Here is a 26,077-nt window from a genome sequence, read left to right as displayed (position 1 = left end):
AGTAGGTATGCATTAGACAACCTTAATTAACATAACAATCAATATTTTACAATTAATTTTGCACATAATTTTGCACATTGGTATTGCTGCACACAACGTATTTGATATATATATTAGGAGCACACAGTTTATGTATTAAATTTATGTAATTTATGTATATTTTAGTATGTATATTTATACAGGTTTCAGACTTTTGCACGTAAATGGTAATACAGCTTTAAATGATTTGAGCGCCAATTTGGCTATTTAAGCAGTGTATGTGTTGGAGAATGTTGTTCTGAGGAAGCACACGATTTAGTGTGTGAAAGCGCTTAACCTGGATTGTTTTATATTGTGGAATAAATTTTGACAATATTTGGCCGTGGAGTCCGTGATTGCAGAATTTCATATTTTGAGTATTTCCACCTGAGACGCTGTGGCAGCTTAGTTTATTGGCGGTGTTTCGAAGTTTGAATTCCTGACTCATTGGCGTGTAGCGTGTGTTTACGCCATCTACATCTTCCTTGGTTTTTACGCTTGTGTTTCTATATTTTCAGTTTTTATTACATTCATATGATGATGAGCCGGACTGCACAGGTTTATAATGTTCACAGTTTAAATGAAAGAGTATATAGCTTTGTCTGAAAACACAGATATAAATAATGTACACATCCAACACAAAATTTTCCATCCATATTTTATGAACTGGTATATTTAGAATGCCTGGACATGTAGTGTTTTCTAAAGAAATCCAACTTTTCATTTGTAAAGATTATTTATTTATTTAGTTAGTTATTATTGGTTAACTCGGTATGTTAATTGTCTCAAGGACCCTTATCAGCCACAGCATTGGCCACTAAGACATGGAATATTTATAAATATTTATATGACACAATAACAAACAAAAATAACAATTACATATATTTATATGATGCAATAACAAGAAAAATGTGTTAAGCAAAAGGAATTTGAAAAGTTGAAATACAATGATTATTAACTATGGTTATTTTTTAATCTCCTAAGAATAAAATGTCAAACTAAAACTTTACACAGCAAAGAAAATATGTAGTTGTATAGCCAAGAGCAGAAAACCCAGATTAGATCAAGAAGCACAGGGAAAACATTAGTTATACAAGAAATGTCACATCTGAAACTATAAATGCCTAACAAGGAATTAACAAGTATAAAAATATATATCAATATGATCAGTGGAACCGACATATGTTCCTCACATCATCTGAAAAGACAAGGTAAAGTGAATTATTATCAGTAGCCAGGAAGGCTTAGATTATAGTGGTAACAAAATGTAAAAAAGTCAAAATTAAGTCATGCCCCCCATTACAAAAGAATGTGGCCGATACATATCATGGAGGGAAGAGCATAACATACTAATGTGACACTGCATAGGCACATTAGCCTGGGCCTTTAAAGCAGTTATATGTTTTGTTTGCCAACAGCATCTCTCAGGGTTTTAGTTTTTATATAACCTGATATTTTTTGAGATATTATTCCACACAGCAGGTGCTAACTCAGAAAATGCTCTTTGACGTGCTTAGTGTAAAACTTAATCTGTGCAACTGGATACTGTCACTATTTCTGAGGGTGTAAGCTTGATTTCTAAATTGTAACAGGTTTAGGAGTGAGGATATATCTGTTATGCAATACTGAAAGTTAAGTATGCTGAGGAGGAAATGGAGCTCTTGGTGTTATAGGAAGCCATTTATTTGCATTCATAGTAGTACACTGACACTCTCTGTTGTTGGCTAGGTTAATACATTTCTGAATTATTTTGCAGAGAGAAGTTAAATTATATAATCCGTTCACATGCAAGTTGATAAAGTTTTCGGTGTATATCCAATTAGTGTAAACAATTCAGAAGTTCAACAAAGAAAAGCCTTCGTGATTTCGCTATTATACTATTCTAATGTCACTTTGATATTTTCTATATTTCCTTACAAAGCTTTGTTAGAGCAATTCTACTAATGTTTCTGTTACTATTTTTTTTCTATGTCACTTTGTTTCTGTTATTTTTTTAAAACTGTGTATTAAATGTAAGACTTGATGATTTCTCTATTGTAAAACCATACATGCAGCTTTCTCTCCCCAGCCCTCCATTGAAAATGGTCTCTTTTCAGCCCAATGATCTTTCCTGGTAAACAAACTGCAAATAAATAACATCAAATAAATTAATGTAACACAGGTAGACAAATGTCCCAAACACGGTGCTGCCTTTGTCTTTAGGGAGTATGAACTTACATGTGTATAGAAAGTGGGTTTTAGGGGCTCTGAGAAAGATGAAAAAACATGAAGATTTTCAGCACTTCTGTATGCCCCGCTGTAGCATGCTATCTCCTCAGTCACTATTCACAGATGTAAACATCATTATGTTAAACTTGTCATGACCACACAAAGTTATGCCTGTTTGGCAAGGTTCACCTTGGCACCTAATGTGTGTCGCAGTTAGATAATGTGCCAATAAATACAGTCTCAGCTTTACATAAAGTATCATGAGTGATCACAGTAAACCGACATCTATTTCATATGATGCATAGAAACAGTTTTAGGTATAACACTACATAATGTAGAATGGAAATATGGAACTGACCTCTTTGTTACTTTGTTGAAGATCCACAGTTGCCCATAGCATGTTTCTGAATCGCTGGTCAAAATGAATAAACTTTTGGAAGAGCTCATACAGTGTGCCCAAATGCTTCAAGTCCTATGTATATAAAAAAAAATAAAAATACAATTGAAGAACAAATGCCATTTTTTCCTTACCAAGGTACTGTGATCTTGCAGTCCTTCATCACAAACTTCTTTAACATCAGAGCAACATTTTAAGCCCAGATTGTTTTCCTATATAATGTAAAACCTTGCTTGTATAAAGAATTGCTCAAAGTAGGGAACTTTAATTCAGGAAATACTTCAATGACATTTATTTTACACTTTCAGCAATGTTTACTGAAATAAAGCTTTATCCTGAGTGAAAATGCAAATGCCATTAACTGTTTAGTGCAATTTCAATGGACATTTACTGAAAGATATGTATCATAATCACTAGTTTGGAAAGGTTTGGATATTTAACTCATTCAATCCAAAATCAAAATTATGTTTGTTGTGGTACAAGTTTAGATGAAAGAAGATAAATGACATTTTGTTAGATGATAGTCTGATTTGGGTCTAGCAGCAGTCATTAAGACTCAATATTTAAATGCAGCTCTGATAACTTCAATGCAATTTGATTATTTTGTTGACTGATATGTTAGAATATGTTCTTAACAGATTCTTAAATGTTTCCAAGTCTAGCTCAACATTCTGTTGGTCTGGCCTCCACCATGACCAAGTGAGCAGCATAGGCCCACCCACATGTCATCCCTTGACCTCACCCCTGGGAAAGGTGAGCGGTTTCATCCTCATTATTCCTACCTCAGGCCTTGCCTGATATAACAGGTCCTCAAGCTAATAATCAAATGTGGGTTGATTGGTTATAGTCAGGGTTTAGCCATATATGCTAGAGAAGCTGGCTTAATATGCTCTAGTGATGTCTAACCAATTAAATCTATAACAGTCTGCATAGTGGATCAGCTTATATTCCTAATATAATCTTGCGAAGTCCCAATGATCTGTCACATGTGACTTTCTTTTCCAAGAGAGAGACACAGATACACACACAAACACACACACCCACCCACACACTCATACTGTAGATCATATTACAGTCACGTCAGCAGTAGAATAGACACACACACACACACACACACACACACACACACACACACACACACACACACACACACACACCTATATGCATGTATTTCACGCTGTCTCTCTCTCTCTCTCTCTCTCTCTCTCTATATATATATATATATATATATATATACACACACACACACACACACACACACACACACACAAACATACATTTGTGTGTGTCTGTGTGTACATATATGCTGCAGCAAACAGTTGTCTGGTGACAGCAGCATGCAGTGACAACAGCAGCATGCAGTCAGAATCATGTTGACTAATGCACAATGCAAGTTTAGGCAGCACAGTTAAGAAAATGTCTGAACTCCACTACACTTCACGTCCATTTCTCTATACTAATATGCTTTTGCATCTCTGCTGGGCATTTATTCATTGTAGCTATGGAGTCACGCTATGATACATGAACATATTGCCCTGTACTGGTGTTAGTACAGTTAACCCTCACATGTCAGTGCATTTATATGGCTGTTATACTGTAACAGGACACCGTACATGAACTAACATGTATGTGCAGAGGTGTGGTTAGGGTGGGAATAAGGGGACATTTGCTTCAAGCACAAAGCATTAGACGATGAGATTAGCAGATGTTACCTGGTTTTCAGTGTATTACTGTCATTCTGAAATGAATGCTGGTATTGCATTTGTGATTAGAAGTGAAGTGTTTTAGTTCTTCCCGTGTGGCATAACCTGTAGCAGCTGCTTGCTCTTTAATTTTGTGGGGAGGAGCAGGGGAGCTTTTTTGTTGCTCCTTGAATTAAAGTTGAGAGGGTGGCAACAGATGTGGGGACAGCAACAGGCACAGGTGTAGCTAGCTACATATCTGTGTATGTGACTAAGTGAAACTTTGTGTGTGTGTGTGTGTGTGTGTGTGTGTGTGTGTGTGTGTGTGTGTGTGTGTGTGTGTGTGTGTGTGTGTGTGTGTATATGTATGTGTGTGTGTGTGTGTGTGTGTGTGTGTGTGTGTGTGTGTGTGTGTGTGTGTGTGTGTGTGTGTGTGTGTGTGTGTATATGTATATGTGTGTGTGTGTGTGTGTGTGTGTGTGTGTGTGTGTGTGTGTGTGTGTGAGAGGTCTGAGATTTTCTCATATATATATATATATATATATATATATATATATATATATATATATATATAAATATTTGCCATTGGAATTTCAAAGACGGCAACTGCCCTATACACACTCAACCACACACATTACTATTTCAGAAGTATTACACAAAAGCTGCCTATACATAGGTTTCCCACTGGAATTGCACACACCCACACAGACTTACCATTTCAGAAGCATTACTTACGCAAAAGCTGTCTATACCATGAGCACCTGTGTAACTGTAATTTGAGTTAGTTCACAGTTATCCATAAACATGCTAGCAGTGTTAGTCCGGCATGTATCTTATTTGCTCATATACTGAGAACAACTACCTGCTTGGTACATGCTAACACATTTCCCTATGCTGCCCTTGGACTAAGCCAATAGCATATTGTATGTGTGTATAAGTCTTACCTAATGTCATCAGAACAAAGTCATTCATAAATATTTATTTAAGAAGGTGGGTAATCATCATCTTCTTTTGGCTGTTCGAATTAGGGGTCGCCACAGCGGATCATCTGTTTCCATTTCTTCCTGTCCTCTGCATCATGCTCTTTCACACCAACCGCCTGCATGTCCTCTCTCACCACATCCATAAACCTCATCTTAGGCCTTCCTCTTTTCCGCTTACCTGGCAGCTCCATCCTTAGCATCCTTTTCCCAATATACCCAGCATCCATCCTCAGCACGTCCAAACCAATGCAATCTCGCCTCTCTTGCTTTGTCTCCAAACTGTCCAACCTGAGCTGACCCTCTAATATACTGATTCCTAATCCTGTCCATCCTAGTCACACCCAGTGCAAATCTTAACATCTTTAACTCTGCCACATCCAGCTCTGAATCTTGCCTTTTCGACAGTGCTACCGTCTCCAACCCATATAACATAGCTGGTCTCACTACCCTCTTGTAGACCTTCCCTTTCACTCTTATTGGTACCCGTCTGTCACAAATCACTCCTGACACTCTTCTCCACCCATTCCACCCTGCCTGTACTCTCTTCTTCACCTCTCTTCCACACTCACTATTACTCTGAACTGTTGATCCCAAGTACTTAAAACTCATCCACCTGCATCCTCACCATTCCTCTACCCTCCCTCTCATTTACACACATATATTCTGTTTTAGCCCTGCTGACCTTCATTCCTCTCCTCTCTAAAGCATATCTCCACCTCTCCAGGGTCTCCTCAACCTGGTCCCTACTCTCACTACAGATCACAATGTCATCTGCAAACATCATAGTCCACGGGGCCTCCTGTCGGGTAATAATATAGAAAATGCTTTTAAAATGTGACAACCAATAGTTGTATTTTGATTATCATTCATAGGTTCATAGGTTCATAGGTTCATACTAGGCTATCTGCCCTAGGGCATTTATAAGCCTAGCCAGAGTGTGTGTGGCTTTCACCACCCCTTAGGATGAGAATACTATACCCATTAGTTTGCTGTGCCTCTGTCCAGCAGTGACACAGAGATGATTCCCGGGGTAAACCTACGATCTCCCATCCACTCGTCAAGATTTCTCTTGAACAGAGTCAGTGAGGGGCTCTTCCTCACATGGACTGGGATTCTGTTCCATAGTGTAGGGAGTCTCTGGGTGATGAATCTGTCCCTCCAGCACATCCTATTTATATCCGTGTTGAGGTTTAAGTCTCTTGCTCTCGTGGCTCTGGTGGATTTGGATTTTTGAGGTGGAGCATGTCCATTAATTCCGGGTTGGACATGGCCTTGTATGTCAGGCACAGATCACCTCTGAGCAGACGGTATGCGACTGAATAGAGCTGGAGTTTCTTCAGTCGGGCAGCATATGACATATGTTTGAGCCCCTTTATCCTTTTGGTGAGGAACTTTTGGGGTCTTTCCAACTGCTGCAGGTGTCGGGTAAGGTACATTCCGAATGGGGCATTGTACTCAATCATTGGTCTGATAAGTGAAGAGTACAGGGGTACAAATTCAAACATTCAACATGTTTGAATGTTGTTTACTAAATACTTCTGCATGAACTAGGGCCTTGGAAAAACTAAAAATTTCCCTTTGATTAAAGGTGAAGATTTATGGTGGTGGACTATGATCACTTACTGTACTATACAGTTTTTTTAATCTGTACATATAATTCAGTCAGAATACAGAATTCAGATTATATAACTTTTCTCTCATATAATCAGAGCTATGATTGCTTGCTTGCATTTTCTTGTTTTCAGGCCTGAATCTGAAAATGAAATTGTTACTGAAATTGTCACTTCTCCCATACAAATACCTTTATTCCCTTCAGCAGTCCCATATTATATTAATATAGCTGAGAATGTTGTTGGCTTACCTTTCCAGTCCTGTCGAGTTCAGGAAATGACCTGGGAATCAAGCCAAAAAGTCTCTGTACTGAGTTTAGGGTCCTTCTCTTAGAATCATAAACTTGATATCTGCATCATAATACACATGGAGATGTTAAAATTGAAATGTTTCAGAGTTGCAGTGAATTATTCATACATAGCAAGGCCTTTCCAAATAACATATACATTATTAATATGGCAGCTAACAATGACTTGCATTATAACTAGAAGCAATTGGTACTTCCAACAACTGTTGCATGACTTCATATACAATTTCTTAATTCAACATTTGCTATAGTGTAGCTTTTTACTGTAGTAACTAAAATAAGTGGGAACTTGAATATGGTAGTTGGAAATGATTTTCCATTATTGTTTTTTTTTTCTGAACATTTATTGATCCAGATCAATTTATTTTCTCTTTAAAAAAATCATGTTATAGTTAAATAATCTGAATGTTAAAGGCCCCTTGTACTATTGTGTGGTGGGGGTACTTCTTATTTGAATGTAAATAATAACATTTCAAAATTGCAAATACTGCTTTTCTATTTGTTTTCTGATGTCATACTGGAACTTTAAATCATAGCCATGCATGTATTTTTTGTTAATGTCATGCATTTAGTTTAGTTGACAATATGGTCCAAATATATAGTAGAATGTTAAGAGCAAATACACAAAATATTTGGGCAAAATGCTGGTATGGCAGCTACAGTGGATAGTATAGGACTGGGAAAACATATGAAGGCAGAACAACTCTTGAACCAATTTCAGGATGATTAATACAACATTCAGTCTGCAACTGTTAAAACAATACAAAACATAAATAATTGTTTCTAGAGGATTTAGAGTGACAAGGGGAAACACTCACACATGTTCCTCACTATGCATTTTAATCTAAAACATAAATGAGAAGCGGCAGTTCAAGGATATGCTTTGCAGTAGACAGATATACTAATACTGAATGATGAAAAAATATCAGCATCTAGCTCCAACAAAGCCAGTACAAATATAATGAGATTTGATAGCCTGGGCAATGTAATGATATTACGGCAAGAGGTGTAAGGTTTCTATACAACCCGAAGCAATATGAAAGTGCACTCTTAAATAAGGTTAAGTCATTGCATAGATTTCTCCATATCTAATTGGTTTGAGTGCAAGGGGTATAAAATGTGTTCATACTGATGTAGACTTGTCAGTAAGATGGAGATGATATCAGGAAGAAGAAGTGGCATTCGTAATATTAAGAGGCACTGGAAAATGTTGCCATTGCTCCTGGTCATTTTATACAGAAACAACAGTAAGTAGGAGAAGTAATAAAAATGTGCCAAGATTCTGGAAGCCCTAGGGGGGATCAAGGCAGAGGTATGTCCATCTGAAATGGACTTGTGATTTAAGAGCAAATGTACAGCAAAACAATGCGAGTATGCCAACCATAAATAAGCTAACAGTAAATAATTTATCAGACCTGCCACATTCCCATTAACTAAGACCCTATTAAGCAATGGTTTAAAATATATTCCAATTTCATTTTTGAGCTTGTGGGAGGTATGCATAGATATATGGCATTTACAAAGGAAACTAAAAGTAAAATGCTTTTCTACCACACCTAAAGGAGTACACAGTTTGGATAATAAGCCCATGAGGTCACCCATAGATAAAATAATAATGACAGGAAGCTTTAAAATTCAAGAGTTTTTACACCTTTCACTTGCAAAGCAATTTTTTAATGATTCAGTATAGAGTGAGATATGTATACGTTTTTGCAACAGCATGAAATACAGTCTAGTGCAAAATAGCTTCATTGCCTATAGGGGAGGTTCATGTTTTTCAGATAACTTGCTGGACAAAATAGTTGATAAAAGACTGGTAACTGACAAAAATACCTTAGCACTAATTTACTGCATCCCAAAAATTCATAAAGTCCTGGCTGACCATATCACCTGGCAGATAAATAGTTTCAGGATTAGATTAGATGTTTGAGAAAGTGGGGTTCCTCTCAGATGAGTATTTGCAGCCTCTTGTGAAATGACTTAGATCTTATATGAGGGGTTAATGAGGATTTTCTACAAAACATGTGAAAAGTAACCAGCAGGAAGATATGTATGTGGTTACTATAGATGGTGCTGTGCTGCAAACATGTATATGGCCTAAGAGGTATTGTGGGACACCCTAAACTGATGAATTTAAGTAAATGGTGCAGCTTTGAATACATACACACGCAGACACATGCACATGTGTGTGGATATTTTTTTGAAGGTAAACAATAATAAGGGTATTACTGCAACACTGCTAGCCCAGCTATCTGGAATTTTGTAAATAATCCTGTGTCATTTGTGAATATTGATATGGTTTATACAGAACTGTATGTTATGTACTGAGCTTCAAGAATGTAACCACAGCCTACTCTGCTGGAACATAGAAGATTAACTTACAAAACTTCAAGAAAATAAGTTGAAATTAAATGCTTTATGATGTACTATAAAAGTTAGTTTCATTGCAGCAAGAAGACAGAATGCCTAGAGCTAGATGTTTTTTCTATTGTCTTGGAGAGAAGTATTTACTATGTTTAAAATGTAAAGTGCTTTATTGCTCTGTGACTTCCTAGCAGCTGCAAATCTGAGAGATATATATTTTTAACTCAGAGGAGTATGTTTCTGTTAGCCTGGGAACTGAAGACAGGTGACAAAGAGTGATATCCTCCAAGCTGACCCAACAGTAATGTTTGATAGTAATTTAAGAATTCTCTCAGAGAAAGACATTGTGCATTTTGTTTTTTGTCTTGGACCTAACAAGAACATCCACACATCATCATCTACACTTGCTTGCTAATAGTAAGTAACTAGGGTACAGTAATTTCTTTTAGCGATAGATAGGAATATAGTAAAGATTAGTTTAGATGTTTTCTGTATTTATTTGAGACTGTCTTGCAATGTTGTTTTAAAATATTTTCTGTGATTCTGAACTCTGTAGTCACTGTGTTGAGTTATTGAGTATTGTCTTGTTCTTTTATTACTTATTATTAAATATATTTAAACCTTTTAATTGTGGCTGGTTTGTTTAGAGATATTTAAGCTCTAAGAGTACATGCATATGTATTTCGTGACACCGTACAGGCCACTCCAATAGCTTTGCTTGGTCAAAACTATCATTTGGATAATAGTAATATTACACAGTAGGATTGGTCACCCTTTGGTAAGGGTATTAAGCAGCTGATAAAGAAGGGTTGGTGGCAGTCATAACTATTTTATAGTCTGGGCAGAATGGGTCATAGCTAGTAAACTTGTGCCAGCCTTTTCCAGGTGTGTGTTTACTTAAAATCAAATCTTAAAGTGTGTGTGTGTCAGCTGTTTGGGCCGGGACATGAAGGACTGGCTGGACAGAGAGAGTGTTGGGAGGACTTGGCTTGGAACCCTGGCTAAGGACTCAACTCTATAGCCATGTCAGTGGGGAGTCTTATTGGGGATATGGATAAAGCGGGAGACGCCAACCCCAGACTGACTGTGATCTCTGTGTACTCTTAAGGGAAATTGTACTTTATTGTGTGTGTACTTGTCATCCTCCCATTGTGTACATCCCTTACTGTTGCCAGTGGTAAGGAATGAGGCTCCTTGATTACTGGGACAGTGCAGGGGCATCACAATTACACATAAGGCATTTTTATTGCATATGGAAGTGAAGCAGATTTTTAGCACTTGCAAATAGAACAGAATTTAATGCATATGAAGTTTTGCTACCTTACCAGGGAGAGAAAAAAAAGATCTATGCTAGTACATATCATGAATTAGTTATACTAGAAGATGCAAATACTAGCTGGATCTCTTGGAACCCCTCTCTTCTACCAGTGATTTCCACCAACCTCCCAAAACTTTATAATTCTACCCAACTTATTAATTTGTTACCACATCTTCTAGATTTAACAAGGCCTCAAGAACTAAATCATTTCTTCACTAAATCTTAATTATTAATCCCAGCAATAAAGCAAAATAATTCTTTACCAAATGTCCTAGATGACCACCACCCTTCCTTTTCCATCACTGCTCTATCTGCAAATCAAAGTCCCATTTAACTACTTCAGGAATCTTTCTAAGTTTAATTTGGATACTTTCAAAGATGGTCTAAGACTCTGAAGTTGGAAAGTTCTAAAACATCTACTCCTCAGTGATGCTATCTAACATTTCAAGAATACTTTTCTAAGTATGCTCAACAAGCATGTTCCGATAAGGAGAAAATGTATCTGATCTAGCCCTTTCTCCCTGCTATATATTGCCACAAACAAATCATGAATAAGACCTGAAATACCTGGCAGGTAAACAAAAACTCCAACAATCCTCCTTTCCTACCATAAGACGAGAAATATAATCAAATCCCAGGTAATTTCAGACAAAACCATACTTATCTAATTATCAAAACCTCCTTGTTACATTCCATAGAAATTATGATCAGGCATTTCTCATCTTATCAAACCAGGGAAACTCTCCACTTCACTAACACTAAATACAATACCATCAGTGGCTTCAGTAACCACTTTATTAATGCTGCTATCTCCCTATCTTACCTTCCCAAACCCCAGCTACCTGCCACCAATTCCACTACCTTCACTATATATTTTCCAATATATATTGTGTCTCCAAACTGAAGCTGATCAACCTAGTTCCAGACAACCTCTAATCTAAATATCTCAAACTAGCCACTGATGCCATAGTATACTGTGTCCCCTATACTCATTAACTGATAAATGCAAGAAGATCATTTTCTCACTGCCAGAAACAATCATATATCCCATCCTCTACATGGGGTGGAAGTTGTGTGGATCCATCCAATTTCAGATCTATAGTTATTCTCCTCCCCCCTCTCCACAATCCTGGAAAAAATTATTGATACTCAGCCACTACATTATTTCCATCAACCTCCTCTCTTGTCTTTTCAACTTACCAGGAATTTCACCCCTATCACAGCACAGATATTACCCTTATATTATCTCTCAGCACCATCCATCATCACTGAAAAACAACTGTCCATTACCATCTGCCTTTGTATTTCTTTATCTAAGGCATTTGATACTGTTTCACACTATAATCTCCTCACTAGACCATTACAGCTAGGCCCTTTCTTCACTTCTCCCATTTGATTTTGACACAAAGAGCTAAATGGCAGTAAGCAACATCCTCATTTCTTCATAGCCATGTAGGTGTGCCTTTGGAATCCATCATAGGTCCCTGTCTATTTAACATTTTTGTCAATAACCTACCCTCAGCCTCTGAAAATTTTACACCAGTTCAATATGTTGATGAGTCTAGAGTCTACCATCATATGTACTAAAAACATTTACAGAACTACAGTGCATCACCCAGTGGTCTTTTATATTTACTGAAACTTAACATGGGGACTCAAAACTATTCTTTAATTAAAAAAAAAACAACAATCTCTTCACCTCCAAAAGTAATCCCAACACCAAATCTGATTTGGCATTATGTCATGAAATGGTAGCAATATTAAACTTTCTCAATACCAAACTCTTATATTTATCATCACATGTAAATTTGAAAATCAATTTACACATTCAACAAATGGTCAAGGAAACTCATAAAAAACTTGTCCTTAAATACTATGACAAATAGTTCTTAACTGACTCTGTTCATTAACATACAGCAACCACCTTACTACTGCCAGCACCCTCTTATGCAGCCTTCATTTTTACTAACTTACAATCAGCCCAGTTCTCAAAACTTGAAGAGTTATACAACAAAACTGCAAAATGTATCAGTGACCTTTACAAACAAACTCATCAGTGTATAGCAGTTACACAATTCCACTGGCTAAAATTTCCAAATTTCCTTAAACTCACCCAAATGAAACTAATTCACTGCATTTTACACACCCCTGATAAATGCCCTTCACTGAAATCCCTCAGCAAATGGTACTGTTTTAAAAATAGTAACTCTCCACTAAACCTTAACTTTTTAAACAGATAAAACTTAAGTTACTTACTTTCACATCTAACTTCTCTAGTGCACACTGCAGTGTGCATTTTCTTTCATCTTACCTTTAAGCATCCCTGTGACTAGCACTTTCTCTAATACCTGCTGGAAAGCACTTGGAAGCCTTAAACTGATACAAGCACTCAACACTCTTTGTTAATAAGGAGAAATTAATAGTAGGCATTAAACAGCCTATAATTGCAAAGTACCTTGCTAAGGTAAGGGAAAACAGCTCCTGTACTTTACAAAAAAAAAAAAAAAAAGCACCAAACCAGGCATGTCCAAGGGTCAGCTTCTGGTGATGGCTCCTGTCCACCTGTTGAATCTGGGCATACAGGGGCAATGCAGCAATTGCCTCATGTACACAGACAACCCTCTCTTCCTACCACCCAACATTACAACCTGTGAGAGATGCACTTATATAGCCAAAATGGAAGCAAAGCTCTCTCCACCCAAGATTGTGCTAGACAGTCAAGAGGAGAAGGTTAACACCTACACTACACCTCAAGCAACACATAGCCCTTCTAAACCCACACCACCAACATCCACATATAGCAACACTAAATCCACATATGCAGAGGCCCTTAACTGTAACCTGCCCAAGCAACAAGGACCTCTGAAGCTGAAACACAAACAAACACCAATCATAACCAAAGTGTCACATAGTTCACAACACCAGTGTACCACCCAGCAACAGCCCCTAAGGAAAGACAATGTACCTAGCACTTTAGTCATAGGTGGCTCTATAGTCCGAAACACTGATGTCCCTCTCACCAGGTTGAACAAGGAGAAAATTACAGTCAGCTGCCTGTCGGGTGCCAGGATCCGCTACATAATGCATGCACTCAAGTCACTCCACAACAAGTACAAATATGACTCTGTCATTGTCCATGTTGGAGTGAATGACTAGAGACGTATCTCCCTGGACTACATGAAAAGAGACATGGAAGAGCTCTTGGATCATGTGGCCCAGGCAGGTATGACCCTAGCCCTGAGTAGCATCCTGCCTTCGCCCAGAATGATACCACAATATAAGGACAAAATGAATGACTTCAACAATTGGCTAAGCTTCTGGTGTCATTCAAAGGGGATCCAGTATCTGTCTGCCTGGGACAACATGATTGACAGACCACGATGCTTTGCCAGAGATGGTCTGCACCTGTCGCCCCTGGGATTCAGGTTACTGGCTAAGGCTCTTGCAACCCCTATAGTGCCTTTTTTAGGCAAAGTTCAAAGGACAAAACCACCACTGTAACAGGTACAAGCATGCAAAATCTGAAGGTAATGCTAGAAGTCTAAACCTCAAAATGCACTCTCTCGAGGCACTCCTAAAAATGGAGAACATCGATATCTGTGCAGTAACAGACCTGGTTCAAGGCTCCAGAGAGCACCCCTGCAATACCAGGCTACAACTCTTACCACACTTTTCGGCCAACAAGCCAGGTCCAAAACACTAAAGGTGGAGGAGTGTCAATATTCACCAAAGATATTCACACCACCAGGCTAGTTGCCCAACACAATGCATCTGAAATTCTCCAGGTGCAACTAACACTAGGTAAGACTGCAATCCAAATTGTAGCTTGCTACAGATCCCCCACCATACCCCAAGATTCTCACTACACCTTTCAGAACATACTGGAAAATATTAAGATAGAACCAAACACCCTAATACTGGGTGATTTTAACTACCCTGCCATTAACTGGGAAAACTACTCATGTACCAACACCTTTGCCCAACAGTTCTTGGAATTCATAAATTCCAATGCCCTGGATCAACTAATCCATAGTCCCACCAGGGGCTCCAATATCATAGACCTGGTCATTACCAACATGGGAATCGATGCTCCACACCTATGGTCACCCCCTCATTAGTCAGGTCTGACCAAAAGCTAGTCACCCTTAACATTCACATCCCACCCCCCAGTAAGGAAACCTCCATAAAAAACTTCTCCAAAGCCAACTTCATACTACTCAAGTCAGAAGTGAGAAACTTCATGACACTCATACAGACGGGAACTGAAAGTTCAACTGCTGAATGCTATACTAAGGCACTGTACGAGTATATCCACTCATGCATGAATCGTGCCATCCCAAATAGAACCAAGATGCTCTCATCCAAAAAAAGGAAGCCAATCTGGTGGTCCCCTGCCATAAACAAACTTTACAACAAAAGGAAGAAACTGTTGCAGAAAAGAGGAAAATCCGAGGATGCAAAAAACTCCCTTACCAGCCTCAGTAAGAAACTGAGATCCCTCATAAAATCCTCCAAAGCTAGTTACGAAAATAAAATTGCCAAAGATTCCAAAGACAACCACAAGGCATTCTATAACTATGTCAAGAATCTAAATGGCAATGCTCAGATCTGCTCTGAGCTAAAACAACATGGCATTAAATATACTAATCCCAAGAATATTGCCAATATCCTGGCAGATCGATTCAGTGCCAGCTGCACCCCCTTTTCACCCCCTAAATGGCCCATCTCAATACTGGAAGATTGCCAAATTCCAGTAATAATGGCCACACAGGTAGAAACTTCACTCTCCAAAGCTAAGAATACAGCATCCATGGGACCAGATGACATCCCGGGCTGTGTACTACATGAACTACAATATGAACTGGCACCTCACCTAAGTGTCATGTTTAATCATAGCCTCACCTCACGTTTCATGCCCACTGAATGGCGCAGAGCTACAGTTATCCACTCCACAAGGGGGGATCCACCTTGGATCCCAGAAACTACTGTCCCATCAGTCTGACAAGCCTTATCTGCAAGGCCATGGAGCGTATTATCATGGAACTTATAAACAAAGACATTGGCAACCTTCAAACACTGGACCCCACCCAGTTTGGGTTTGTGAAGGGCCGATCTTGTCTCCTGAACCTGACTGACTTCTTCGAATCAGTCTCCAGAGCCATGGACAAGGGTATGGTGGTCCACACAGCCTATCTAGACCTTGGCAAGGCCTTTGGCATCATCCCCCACTTTGGAATCATAGATAAACTTACTAAGCTGGGCATTAATCCCTACATCACCCAATGGGTTGCTAACTGGCTTACTGATAGAACCCACACTGTAAAAGTAGCTGACTCCAAATCCAGCTCCAGACAAGTGACAAGTGCAGTACCTCAGGGTTCAGCCCCGGGACCGCTCTTGTTTGGCATCTACTTCTCTGAAGTACAGGCCAACACTAAGGGACTCTAGCTAACAAAGTTTGCAGATGATTGCAAACTGGGAGCCATTATTGAATCCCCAAATGATGTGGATACTCTACAAAAGGGCCTTACAGAAACAGATGCTTGGTGCCAGAGCCATGGGCTTAAGCTCAATGCCAAGAAATGTATAGTTATCTCCTTTGGGAAAAACATGTATCCGTGAATTACCATACAGGTGGCAGTACACTAAACACCGAAAGTTTGATAAGAGACTTAGGATCATAGGTGGACAGTGGTCTCACCTTCGATAACCACATTGTCACAATAGTCAGGAAATCCTTCTATGTGGCACACCTCATCAATAAGGGCTTTTCATCCAGAAAAAAGGTGGTCATTGTCTCACTGTACTCATCCCTCATTAGACCCATTATAGAATACAAAGCCCCATTTGGTATGCACCTCTCAAGACATCTGCAACAACTGGAAAGGCAGCAGAAATACCTCACTAAAAGAATCACAGGCCTAAAGCAGATGCTACGCTGACCACCTTAAAAAACTCCAGCTATACTCTGTCGCATATCGTCTACTCACAGGCGATTTCTGCTTAACATACAAGGCCATGTCAAACCCAGAACTGTTGGACATGCTACACTTAAAGAAATCCCAATCTCTCAGAGCCATACGTTCCAGGGATCTAAACCTTGTCATCACAATAAACAAAACATGCTGGAGGGAAAGGTTCCTGACCCAGAGACTCCCCAGACTCTGGACTAGATTGCCCATACATGTCAAACAGAGTGCCTCTTTGGCCCTCTTCAAAAGGAACATTGACGATTGGATGGGAGAAAGGAAATTCACCCCGGGGATCATGTCAGTCACCCTGCTAGACAGGGGTCCAGGGAATTAAATAGTGTGGGAAGAAATAGCCAGGGAATTGTTATGGCTAGGCTTGTATAGGCCCTAGAGCTGATAGCCTAGTACCAACCTATGAACCTATGAACCTACTACCCTTCATGAGCACTCAGTTCCTCTGAAAGTTTTGTTCACATGTATTACCCCACCTATAATTCACACAGTGATTATGTGTAGTCTCACTATGCCACTAACAGTGGAACTCCATCCTTTTATCACTTTGAGGAATCAATAACCCATCACCATTTTAAGGCCAACCCAAAAATATACTTATTTCAGTAAAGGTGCTGTTCCTGTTTATCTACCCTTATATAACCCTTACACTAACATATCAATACCAAACAAATAAGGATTTTGATACATTCTGTAGCTAAATATTACAGTCTACATTTTTTTCTGTAGCTACTCTGCTTCTCTACATATTTAAAAAAAATGGTAATGGAATAACATGCTGCCACTCTAAAATTATTTACACAACTCCTTTCTCTTTAGTTTGTCAAGTCTGTATTTTTTGTTCAATGCCTCATACTGTAACATTAATTAAAAGTTATATATTCTGAATGATTGCTAGTTATGGAGCTTTTCTCCCCAGGCATCTACTAAAGAGGGGTTTCATCCCAATCAGACTTTCCAGTAAACTAATGCAAATAAATAAACAAATAAATACAAAGGAAATTGCTTTTTTTAGACATTTATTGCAAATTAAAAATAATGTCCTAGTTTCTTGTTAATACAGAAACAAAAGTGCTAACATTTGTTTTTTCTTGCTAGCAGTTGACATCCTCACCAACTCATAACAATATATCTAATGGTCCAGAGGTTGTTTACAGCATTCTAAAAATATAATACAATACAGGATATGAAACCAAGACTGACAGAAAAGGAGTTTAAGGTACATTTTTTAACAACTGTTTACAGAATACTGACCATCAGAAAATGTAATATAATAACATTTAATATGGAAGTAGTCAACATGCTTAAAGAAAAGGGATTAATATATTGGCATCAATTGCTAAACTCTGGAAAACCTCTGACAATAGACCAGATTAAACAGAAATTAAATATGGAAGATAGTTCGTGGTTACATGTACAAGAATTAAGACCGTATATATTAAGCAAACAAGAAACAATGCAACCATCAATAAGACAAAATGTTCCTAACCTTATAGAACATATAATATTACTAACGAATCAACCCATTACTGGAAAGGGATACTTATCATCTATTTATAAAACAAACAAAAAATAAAATGCATAATAATGACAAAATATGCAATTATTATAGATCAGTTAATGGCCATGTGCCAAATGGCAGAGATAGAAAACTAATTCTTCTCTCTCCAAAGCAGACATCACTTTCATTACATTGGAGACTTTTTACATGGCAATTCATACACAGATCTTATGTAACCCCTCATAAAATGGAACTTATGTTTAAGAAAAATATTGGCTACTGGAGATGTGATTTATCAATAAAAGCAGACTGGCAACATATGTTCTCTGAATGCCATTTGATTAAACCATATTGGGATAAAATAAATTATTTTCTGCAAATGGTATTCAATGATAAATTCCAGATTTCCAAATCTATTATTTTGTTTAATGCACCTTTACCCGACTGTGTGCCAAGAACAAAATATGTAATCTTATGGACTCTCCTAGCTATTGCAAGGAAGAACATTACATCAAACTGGAAATCCAAAGCTTCTCCAACTTTTAAGCAATTCATGAATATGGTGTCAGCAGTATCGCAATTGGAAATGAACACTATTAAAGGAAGAATTGAAAGAACTACATCATTATATGTAGCATGGCAAAAAGTAACTGAAATACTGGAGAATAATGACTGCAGCAGATTATAATCAGGAAACAATTGTATAGAAAGTCAATTATATGTCAACAATAGACACCCTTGTAAATACTTTATTTTGATTTTAATGTTTGATATCTGTTTAGAGGTTTTAGCCTACCTTTTTAAATAATTTGTAAATACTTCATTGTCATAAATAACCTGCATTCATGTTTTCTTGTTTTTGGAAATGAATAAAAATATTTAAAAAAAAAAAAAGAAAATGTATGTGTGACCATTGTTTGGAAGAAAGAGTGAGAACATGCTACATGATATCTACTTTGTAATTAATTATGCCCCACACGTAGAGATAATAACACACCTAATAAAAATAGGGTCATTTTTTTCATATCCAGTGCTATAGAACAAAATCCCCGTAATACCTACATTTTATTTTTTCTTAATTCTCCTATTCTTTGGGGTAGGCTAGTTCACTTTTTATTTCCATGTCCCTGTAGAGGGAGATAATAAGTGTATAGGAAACACAGTTGGTTCCTACATGAGTTTTAATAAGGACTGTGCTATACTATTAATGGAATTAAAATACAAAACACTATATAGCACGTTTGTTACACAGCATAAGTTGGATACTGATTGTCGCTCCATGTCCAGACTTTTATACTGGACAGAGCTCTAGATAGGTCAGAGTGCAGATATTAGAATACCTAAAGATCAACCACCCAGTAGTAGATTATATTAGTCCGTTTTATAATAGGTATGGTAGTCAACTGCAGGTATTTAGGTTTATAAGGTCAGTAAGGAGTGGTTTGCGTTTCAGATGATGGCATTCATTTTTATCAATGAGATGAAGGATGACCATATATCTGTGGATTTACTACACATGCACACATGCTAGAAGCTTATGACACATTTACTTGCTGCCATTTACTCGAAAAAGCAAGTGCTCAAACTCCACTGGCCCAATTACTTGTTTCTACATAGATCTCAAAATACCTGACTTTAAAAGATTGTATGGTCATACCAGAACCTAAGCTCTAACTCTGAAACACCCACTTAGACCCCAGCCCAAGTCCTTCCTCCCTTACCTTAAAACGCCCCTCCACTTTACTAACCCTAAAGTCCCCAATCACTCCCTGAACCTAAAACTCCAACTCTACTCCTCAAACCTAAGTTTTCTAATTGTTCCCTAACCCTAAAACTCCCTTCCTGTTTCCTAACCCTAAAATCCACTGGTCATTCCCTATCCTTAAAATCCTCCTCCTGCTCTCTTCCCTGAATGCATAGAGGATCATTTGTCAGAGATTAACAGGAAAGTACAGACTAATGCACTTTATAAGCATATTATTTGAACAAATATAATACATTATTTCAAATTTATGATTTTGCAAGTTATATGTCAGCAGATTAGAGGGGCAGATATGGTTAATTTAACTGAAAAGGAAGAATTGAAATGGATTATTAGATTTAGAGTTCATGTATTTCCAGGCTTAAATGGCACCATTAGTACAAAGCCTATTTTACGTGAGTCGCACAGTAAAGTGACTTGAATGTTGATACTTTAACTTTTAATTTATTTTTAATTGATTCTGATCATGTGATTTTTACCTTTGCTATAGAAAGATTTCTTTTTAACTGTTTGTTAAATGCCTGAAGAAGCTGTTTGTGAAAGTGTGATACTAGCTTTTATTAAAGTTTTTTATGGATTCTGCTCTGGTTCCGATGATTTTTGTTTTTCTGGTTTCTGCTTTATAAAGATGTTTTGTTCAGTAGGGTCATCCCTGATTCACAAAATTTAACAGGGAAATAAGAACACATAGCAGACTTGGAATAAATGAAGCAGATGGCTGGAAATGAAGGTCATCTTCTCCAATGAGGCTAACAGCAGAGGAAATAGTGGGGTAATGAATAGGGTAAATGAAGAAATATTACGACATCCCAGAAAACATACAGTTCAGATATGAAGACTAGAGCAGAAAGAAGTACAAACACAGAAAAAACAGAAGAGTGAGAATAGTCTAATAAATTATGGATGGAATGGTTTCCTTTTGCAATAGAAACACATGGAAAATAAAAGAAAGTTATTTATTGAACTTGGGTAGCTCCTCTTTGTTGTTGGCATAGGTAGAAGCCATGTGCTGAAAGCATTGTGGTCACAGTGAGAAGTAAAGTGCACATTTTACAGGCATCCCAAAATAAAACGTTTTTGGAACAGAGTTACTGTAACTGCATTTATTTCTGTAAGCAAGATAAAAACAGCTCTCCTTGTTCTATTACATGTGACGTTACTTCCTATGGAATAAACTCAAAGAAGATAAATGAAAATATCATCAACATCTGTTTTCATGCAAGTATTCTGATAGCACAGAACATAATCTTGCATGTTTCTTTATTAAATGCTCATTGATATGTAGGGTCGTTAGGTGTTTTTGTTATTTCTTTATTTTACCCGACAAAACACCACAGTTTATTATTTTGCACTATCCCTTAGAGAGTTCTATGTTTAGTGACTGTCTTTATCTATCTATGTCCCCTGACCATCCTGGTCATCATTTTTGTTTATGTTCAAGGATTAGGCCCATATTTTATTTAATTCTGATGGATATTTGGAGTGAAAACAGAGTTTTCATGACTGGATAGTTGTACACTATCCGCTGATAGAAAGGAAAATGTGTATATAGGAGTTTGTATAGGGTTGACATTTTTAATTTCTATGCTTTCTCCAGCTTCTCTCTGCGGCCTTTATACTGTATGTCATTTCCAACAGAGGCCTACATAAATATTATAGTAAAGGAACTTACTCTTCTTCAAAGTCATGAAGTCGTGCAACTGCTTCCTCGGGACTCACACCTGATGCTGCTGGACCTTCTGTGTCGAATTTAATACGAAACTGGACAACTTCAACCATAAAGCTCTGGCAAGCAGTTCCAAGTCAAAAAAAATATACAGTAAGAATACTTTCAAAATATTATCCTATTCAAACATGAATAACTATAGCTTGGAAAATTCAAGATATCCTGTTTAATACAGAGTTCTGATATACCACACAATGACAGTACAACGGAAAATCTTCTGTGCTTCATCTAGAGTTACTTAAATAAACCAGTTTTGTCTGATTTATTTGATATTCATTTACTTATTTACTGGGGTAGTACACTGATCACAACTGACCATTTTCAGGTACTGTCCAGATGAAAATAATCCACAAAGAAAAAAAAAAGTGTAACAGACGCAATTAGTTGTACATTTTAAAAACCAAAGAGGATATAACAAAACTGTACAGCAGCAATTACCAAATGTAGCAATACTTTTGAGAGAAGTGCACAATACAGAATGTTACATTATATTATTTCAGGTTTAATTGATTGCATTAATAACTTTAAATCTGAATTTGTATAAACAGGAAGACATTACAAAATGCAGCTAATGTTTTCTACAATGCATGTATTCCAACCTCCAACCAATAACTTAGGCTTATTTCACCAAAACATCAAGAACAGGAGAATGAATTGTATTTATCACATGAATGATGAAAAATGGGAAACCTACTGTTTGGAGACATGCAGTTAAATGACACTAAGAACTTTGAAACAAGAAGGCTGATGAGTTAAAATAATTTATGTTAGACTTAGAAATGAAGAGGAAGGTGAGTTTTATGTTTTTTCTCACTCTGCTCCCTTTTTATTGCTGTAATTTCAGAATAAATATAAAATAAATATATGGTTTTTGAATGTCTATGACTTTTTACTTTTTCATTTTAAGTCTTTGTGGATGCATTCAGGCCAAATGAGAAGGCACAATTATCTTGTAATATGTTGGGCTAAGTATACATTTTATATTTTCCTTATATGCTGTATGATGTACTCATCACACGTTTCATGTTTTCTTTGATTGCTGTACATATATATGTGTCTGCTAGCATGCCTCTTCATTGTTATATTAATTCAATACATTTCCACATCGTAACCAGTACCTCTAAGAGAAATACATTCACTTGCTTGAAAACACAAAATATTGAATCATAAAATGTTGGAAATGTCATTTTCTCTCTCTCCACTGTTGTACGATCCCATACTTCATATATATAATTAGCAGAAGGTGTGGGGGTGAACCCACCCATACGGTTGGTGCAGGGGGGATTGCCCCCTACATTAAATAAGTTTTCATATATTTTCAGTTTTCAACATTTTGCAATTCCATGTTTTGTGTTTTTAATGAAATGAATGTATTAACTCATACCCCTTAAGTCTATTTCATAATATAGACATTTTTCATATGTGCTTTCAGGTTAACTCTGTACAGTATAATAAGAATTAAACTCAGCAATGTTTTCTTGTCTCATCCTTAACTGGGTCATGGCAGAAAAGAGTGCCAAATGTCAATAAAATAAAGTGAGCATGTATTCCATTTACTGGCACTTTGCAGCTCTATTACGTTTAACTGTGTACGTTACGTGGCATGCAGTTATCAGTATCATTTTATTACTGCTAATGATCTACTTGGATTTTCTCCATCTACTCAATTGTCAGGTTTCCCTAATATGTATTGAACATGCTGGAAAGGTGTCATACAGCACTGGGCAGCCTGAGAGGGAGCTCCCGTAGACCGTTCTTCTGGTCAGTCACACTATGGGAAATTCTTTGATGAAGGCATTGCATGGTACATGGGGTACTGTGATGAATGAGAGGACAGCACTCTGTCCCTCTCTATATCATGATGTAGGAGTACCAGTCCTGGTACTTACCAGAGGTGAGGACAGATGTAGGGTAGGAGCTCTCAGACTGGATAACTGCATGTGTTGCCACAGCCACATAAATCTAGCTAGTGTATCCATGCGAGGCAATTGTATTTAAATTTATAATAGTATTTATTTTATTGTATAATTTTTCTTCAGTGACCTGAGAAACAATATCTATCTTAGATAACATTGTGCTGGCTGTATGACTGCAGGCATTACATCCAGACAGTTCAACCACCATAGAATCGGATAATGAAGATTCAGCTGCTCAACACCCCACTGAGGCTAAAGAACAGATATCAACCAGTGGTAAAAGAGATATATATGACACAAACATAAATAATGCATGCATTAATTCCTTGTTTCTACCTGGAAATCTAAACATTCCTATGCAGATATGCTTCCAAATGCACTGCAGAGATAGGATACCAATGAAGTATTTGAAACAATGCCACAGACATCTGTTGTAATATGACACAGAATGACAGTGACAGGTTTTCCCATTTACCTTTTGCACTGAATAAGTGGGTCTGAGATAATAAGGGTGCATTTATGAAGTAAAGGGGTGCTGAAATTTGGGCGTGTTTTTATAGCATTTAGCATAATACTATCTCTTCCTAAAATCATAGAAGCATTTGTACCTCATACATTTTACAATGCATATTATTCATGGTATATACAGTGAAGAATTTTCATCCTCAGATATGGAAGCCTCCCTTACCTTTTCTGTATGGGGATTTGAGAAGCATAATTTACTTTGTTCCTGCATGCCATCATGGCAGTCAGAAGATCTAAATGTGGTATGTACTCTGATGTGCTAACATGTATGATAGGCATATGGGACAGCTCAACACTTACTATAAAACTTGGGAAACCTTTGATGGTTTGAAATTAATTGTATCATCACAAAATAAAATATTTCATAACTTGTGTATTAGAGCTGAAATATGTTTAGATTATTAATAATCTACTGCATGATGGCAAAATTTAAAAAGTGACAGAGGAAATGTAGTCTATGCCTGTGCTACCACATAGGTACATAGGTACATAGGTGTGTACTAGGCTAATGGACCTGGAGTCTTTACAAGCCTAGCCCATAGGATTACCCTGGCATCATGCCACCCGACCTTAGTTCCCAGTGCCTCTGTCAGGTACAGCCACTGGAGTGATCTCTGTGGTGAATTTTCTATTTCCCATCCACTCATCAAGATTTCTTTTGAAGAGTGCCAGTGAAGTGCTCTGTTTGACATGTATGGGAAGTCTATTCCATAGCATGGGCAGTCTCCGGGTTATGAACCTGTCCCTCCAGCATTTTCTGTTGATTGTAATAATGAGGTAGAGGTCTTTGGAGCATGTGGTGCGGAGGGCTTGGTATTTCTTTAGATGTAGCATTTCTAACAGAGCTAGGTCAGACATGGCTTTATAAGTCAAGCAGAGATCGCCTCTAAGTAGGCAATAAGAGAGAGAATAGTTGGAGTTTTTTGAGTCTGTCCATATATGACAAGTGTTTAAGGCCTACGATCCTCTTTGTGAGGTACTTTTATGGCCTCTCAAGTTGTTGCAGATGTCTAGTGAGGTACATGCCAAATGGAGAAATGTACTCGATGACTGGCCTAATGATGGAAGAGTAGAGGGAGACAATGACTTCTTTCTTCCAGGATGCAAAACCCTTAGTAATGAGATGTGCCACATATAAGGACTTTATAATCACAGTGGCAATTTGGTGATCAAAAGAGAGGTTGCTGTCAACCTGTGTTCCCAGATCTCTTATAATGCCTTCTGTGTTCAGTGGACTACCATTGATGTGGCAATTCATGGGAACTGGGTTTTTCCCAAAGGGGATGACAATACATTTTTTGGCATTGAGCTTAAGGCCATGGTTCTGACACCAGTCATTGGTCTCAGTGAGGCCTTTCTGTAGGATGTCAACATCACTTGGGGAGTTAATAATAGCTCCCAACTTGCAACTGTCTGTGAACTTTGTCAGCCAGAGTCCCTTTGTGTTGGCCTGGACTTCAGAGAAGTAGATACCAAACAGGAGAGGACCCAGGACCGAACCCTGTGGGACTCCACTTGTGGCAGGTCAGCAGTCTGACTTGAGAGTCAGCTACTTTCACACTGCGGGTTCTATCTGTGAGCCAGTTTGCAACCAACCTAGTGATATACAGGTTGATGCCTACTTTAGTGAGTTTTTCTATGATTCCTGAGTGGGGAATGGCATCAAAGGTTTTGGCCAGATCAAGGTAGGCTGTATGAACTACCCTGCCTTCATGCACAGCTCTAGTGACTTGACTCAAAGAAGTCGACCAGGTTGAGCAGGCATAATCTACCCT

At 37.7% G+C, this 26,077-nt stretch overlaps 1 protein-coding gene across 1 annotated transcript in view; it reads right to left on the bottom strand.

Moving 5' to 3' along the window:
• LOC122814238 (dynein axonemal heavy chain 5-like) overlaps positions 1 to 26,077 on the bottom strand; it is a 3,525,594-nt gene that overhangs the window by 2,419,805 nt on the left and 1,079,712 nt on the right. Inside the window, exons 33-35 of the mRNA XM_044086840.1 lie at positions 21,808 to 21,920; positions 7,150 to 7,249; positions 2,585 to 2,698 (exon numbers count right to left, since the gene is read on the bottom strand). Coding sequence (XP_043942775.1) covers positions 2,585 to 2,698; positions 7,150 to 7,249; positions 21,808 to 21,920 — 327 coding nt within the window. The remainder of the gene's footprint in view (positions 1 to 2,584; positions 2,699 to 7,149; positions 7,250 to 21,807; positions 21,921 to 26,077) is intronic.

The sequence above is a fragment of the Protopterus annectens genome, chromosome 1.part1 (genome assembly GCF_019279795.1).
Source record: "Protopterus annectens isolate FY-2018-M chromosome 1.part1, PAN1.0, whole genome shotgun sequence".
In the NCBI taxonomy this organism is placed as follows: Eukaryota; Metazoa; Chordata; order Ceratodontiformes; family Protopteridae; genus Protopterus; species Protopterus annectens.
This window is presented reverse-complemented; position numbering and strand designations above follow the sequence as displayed.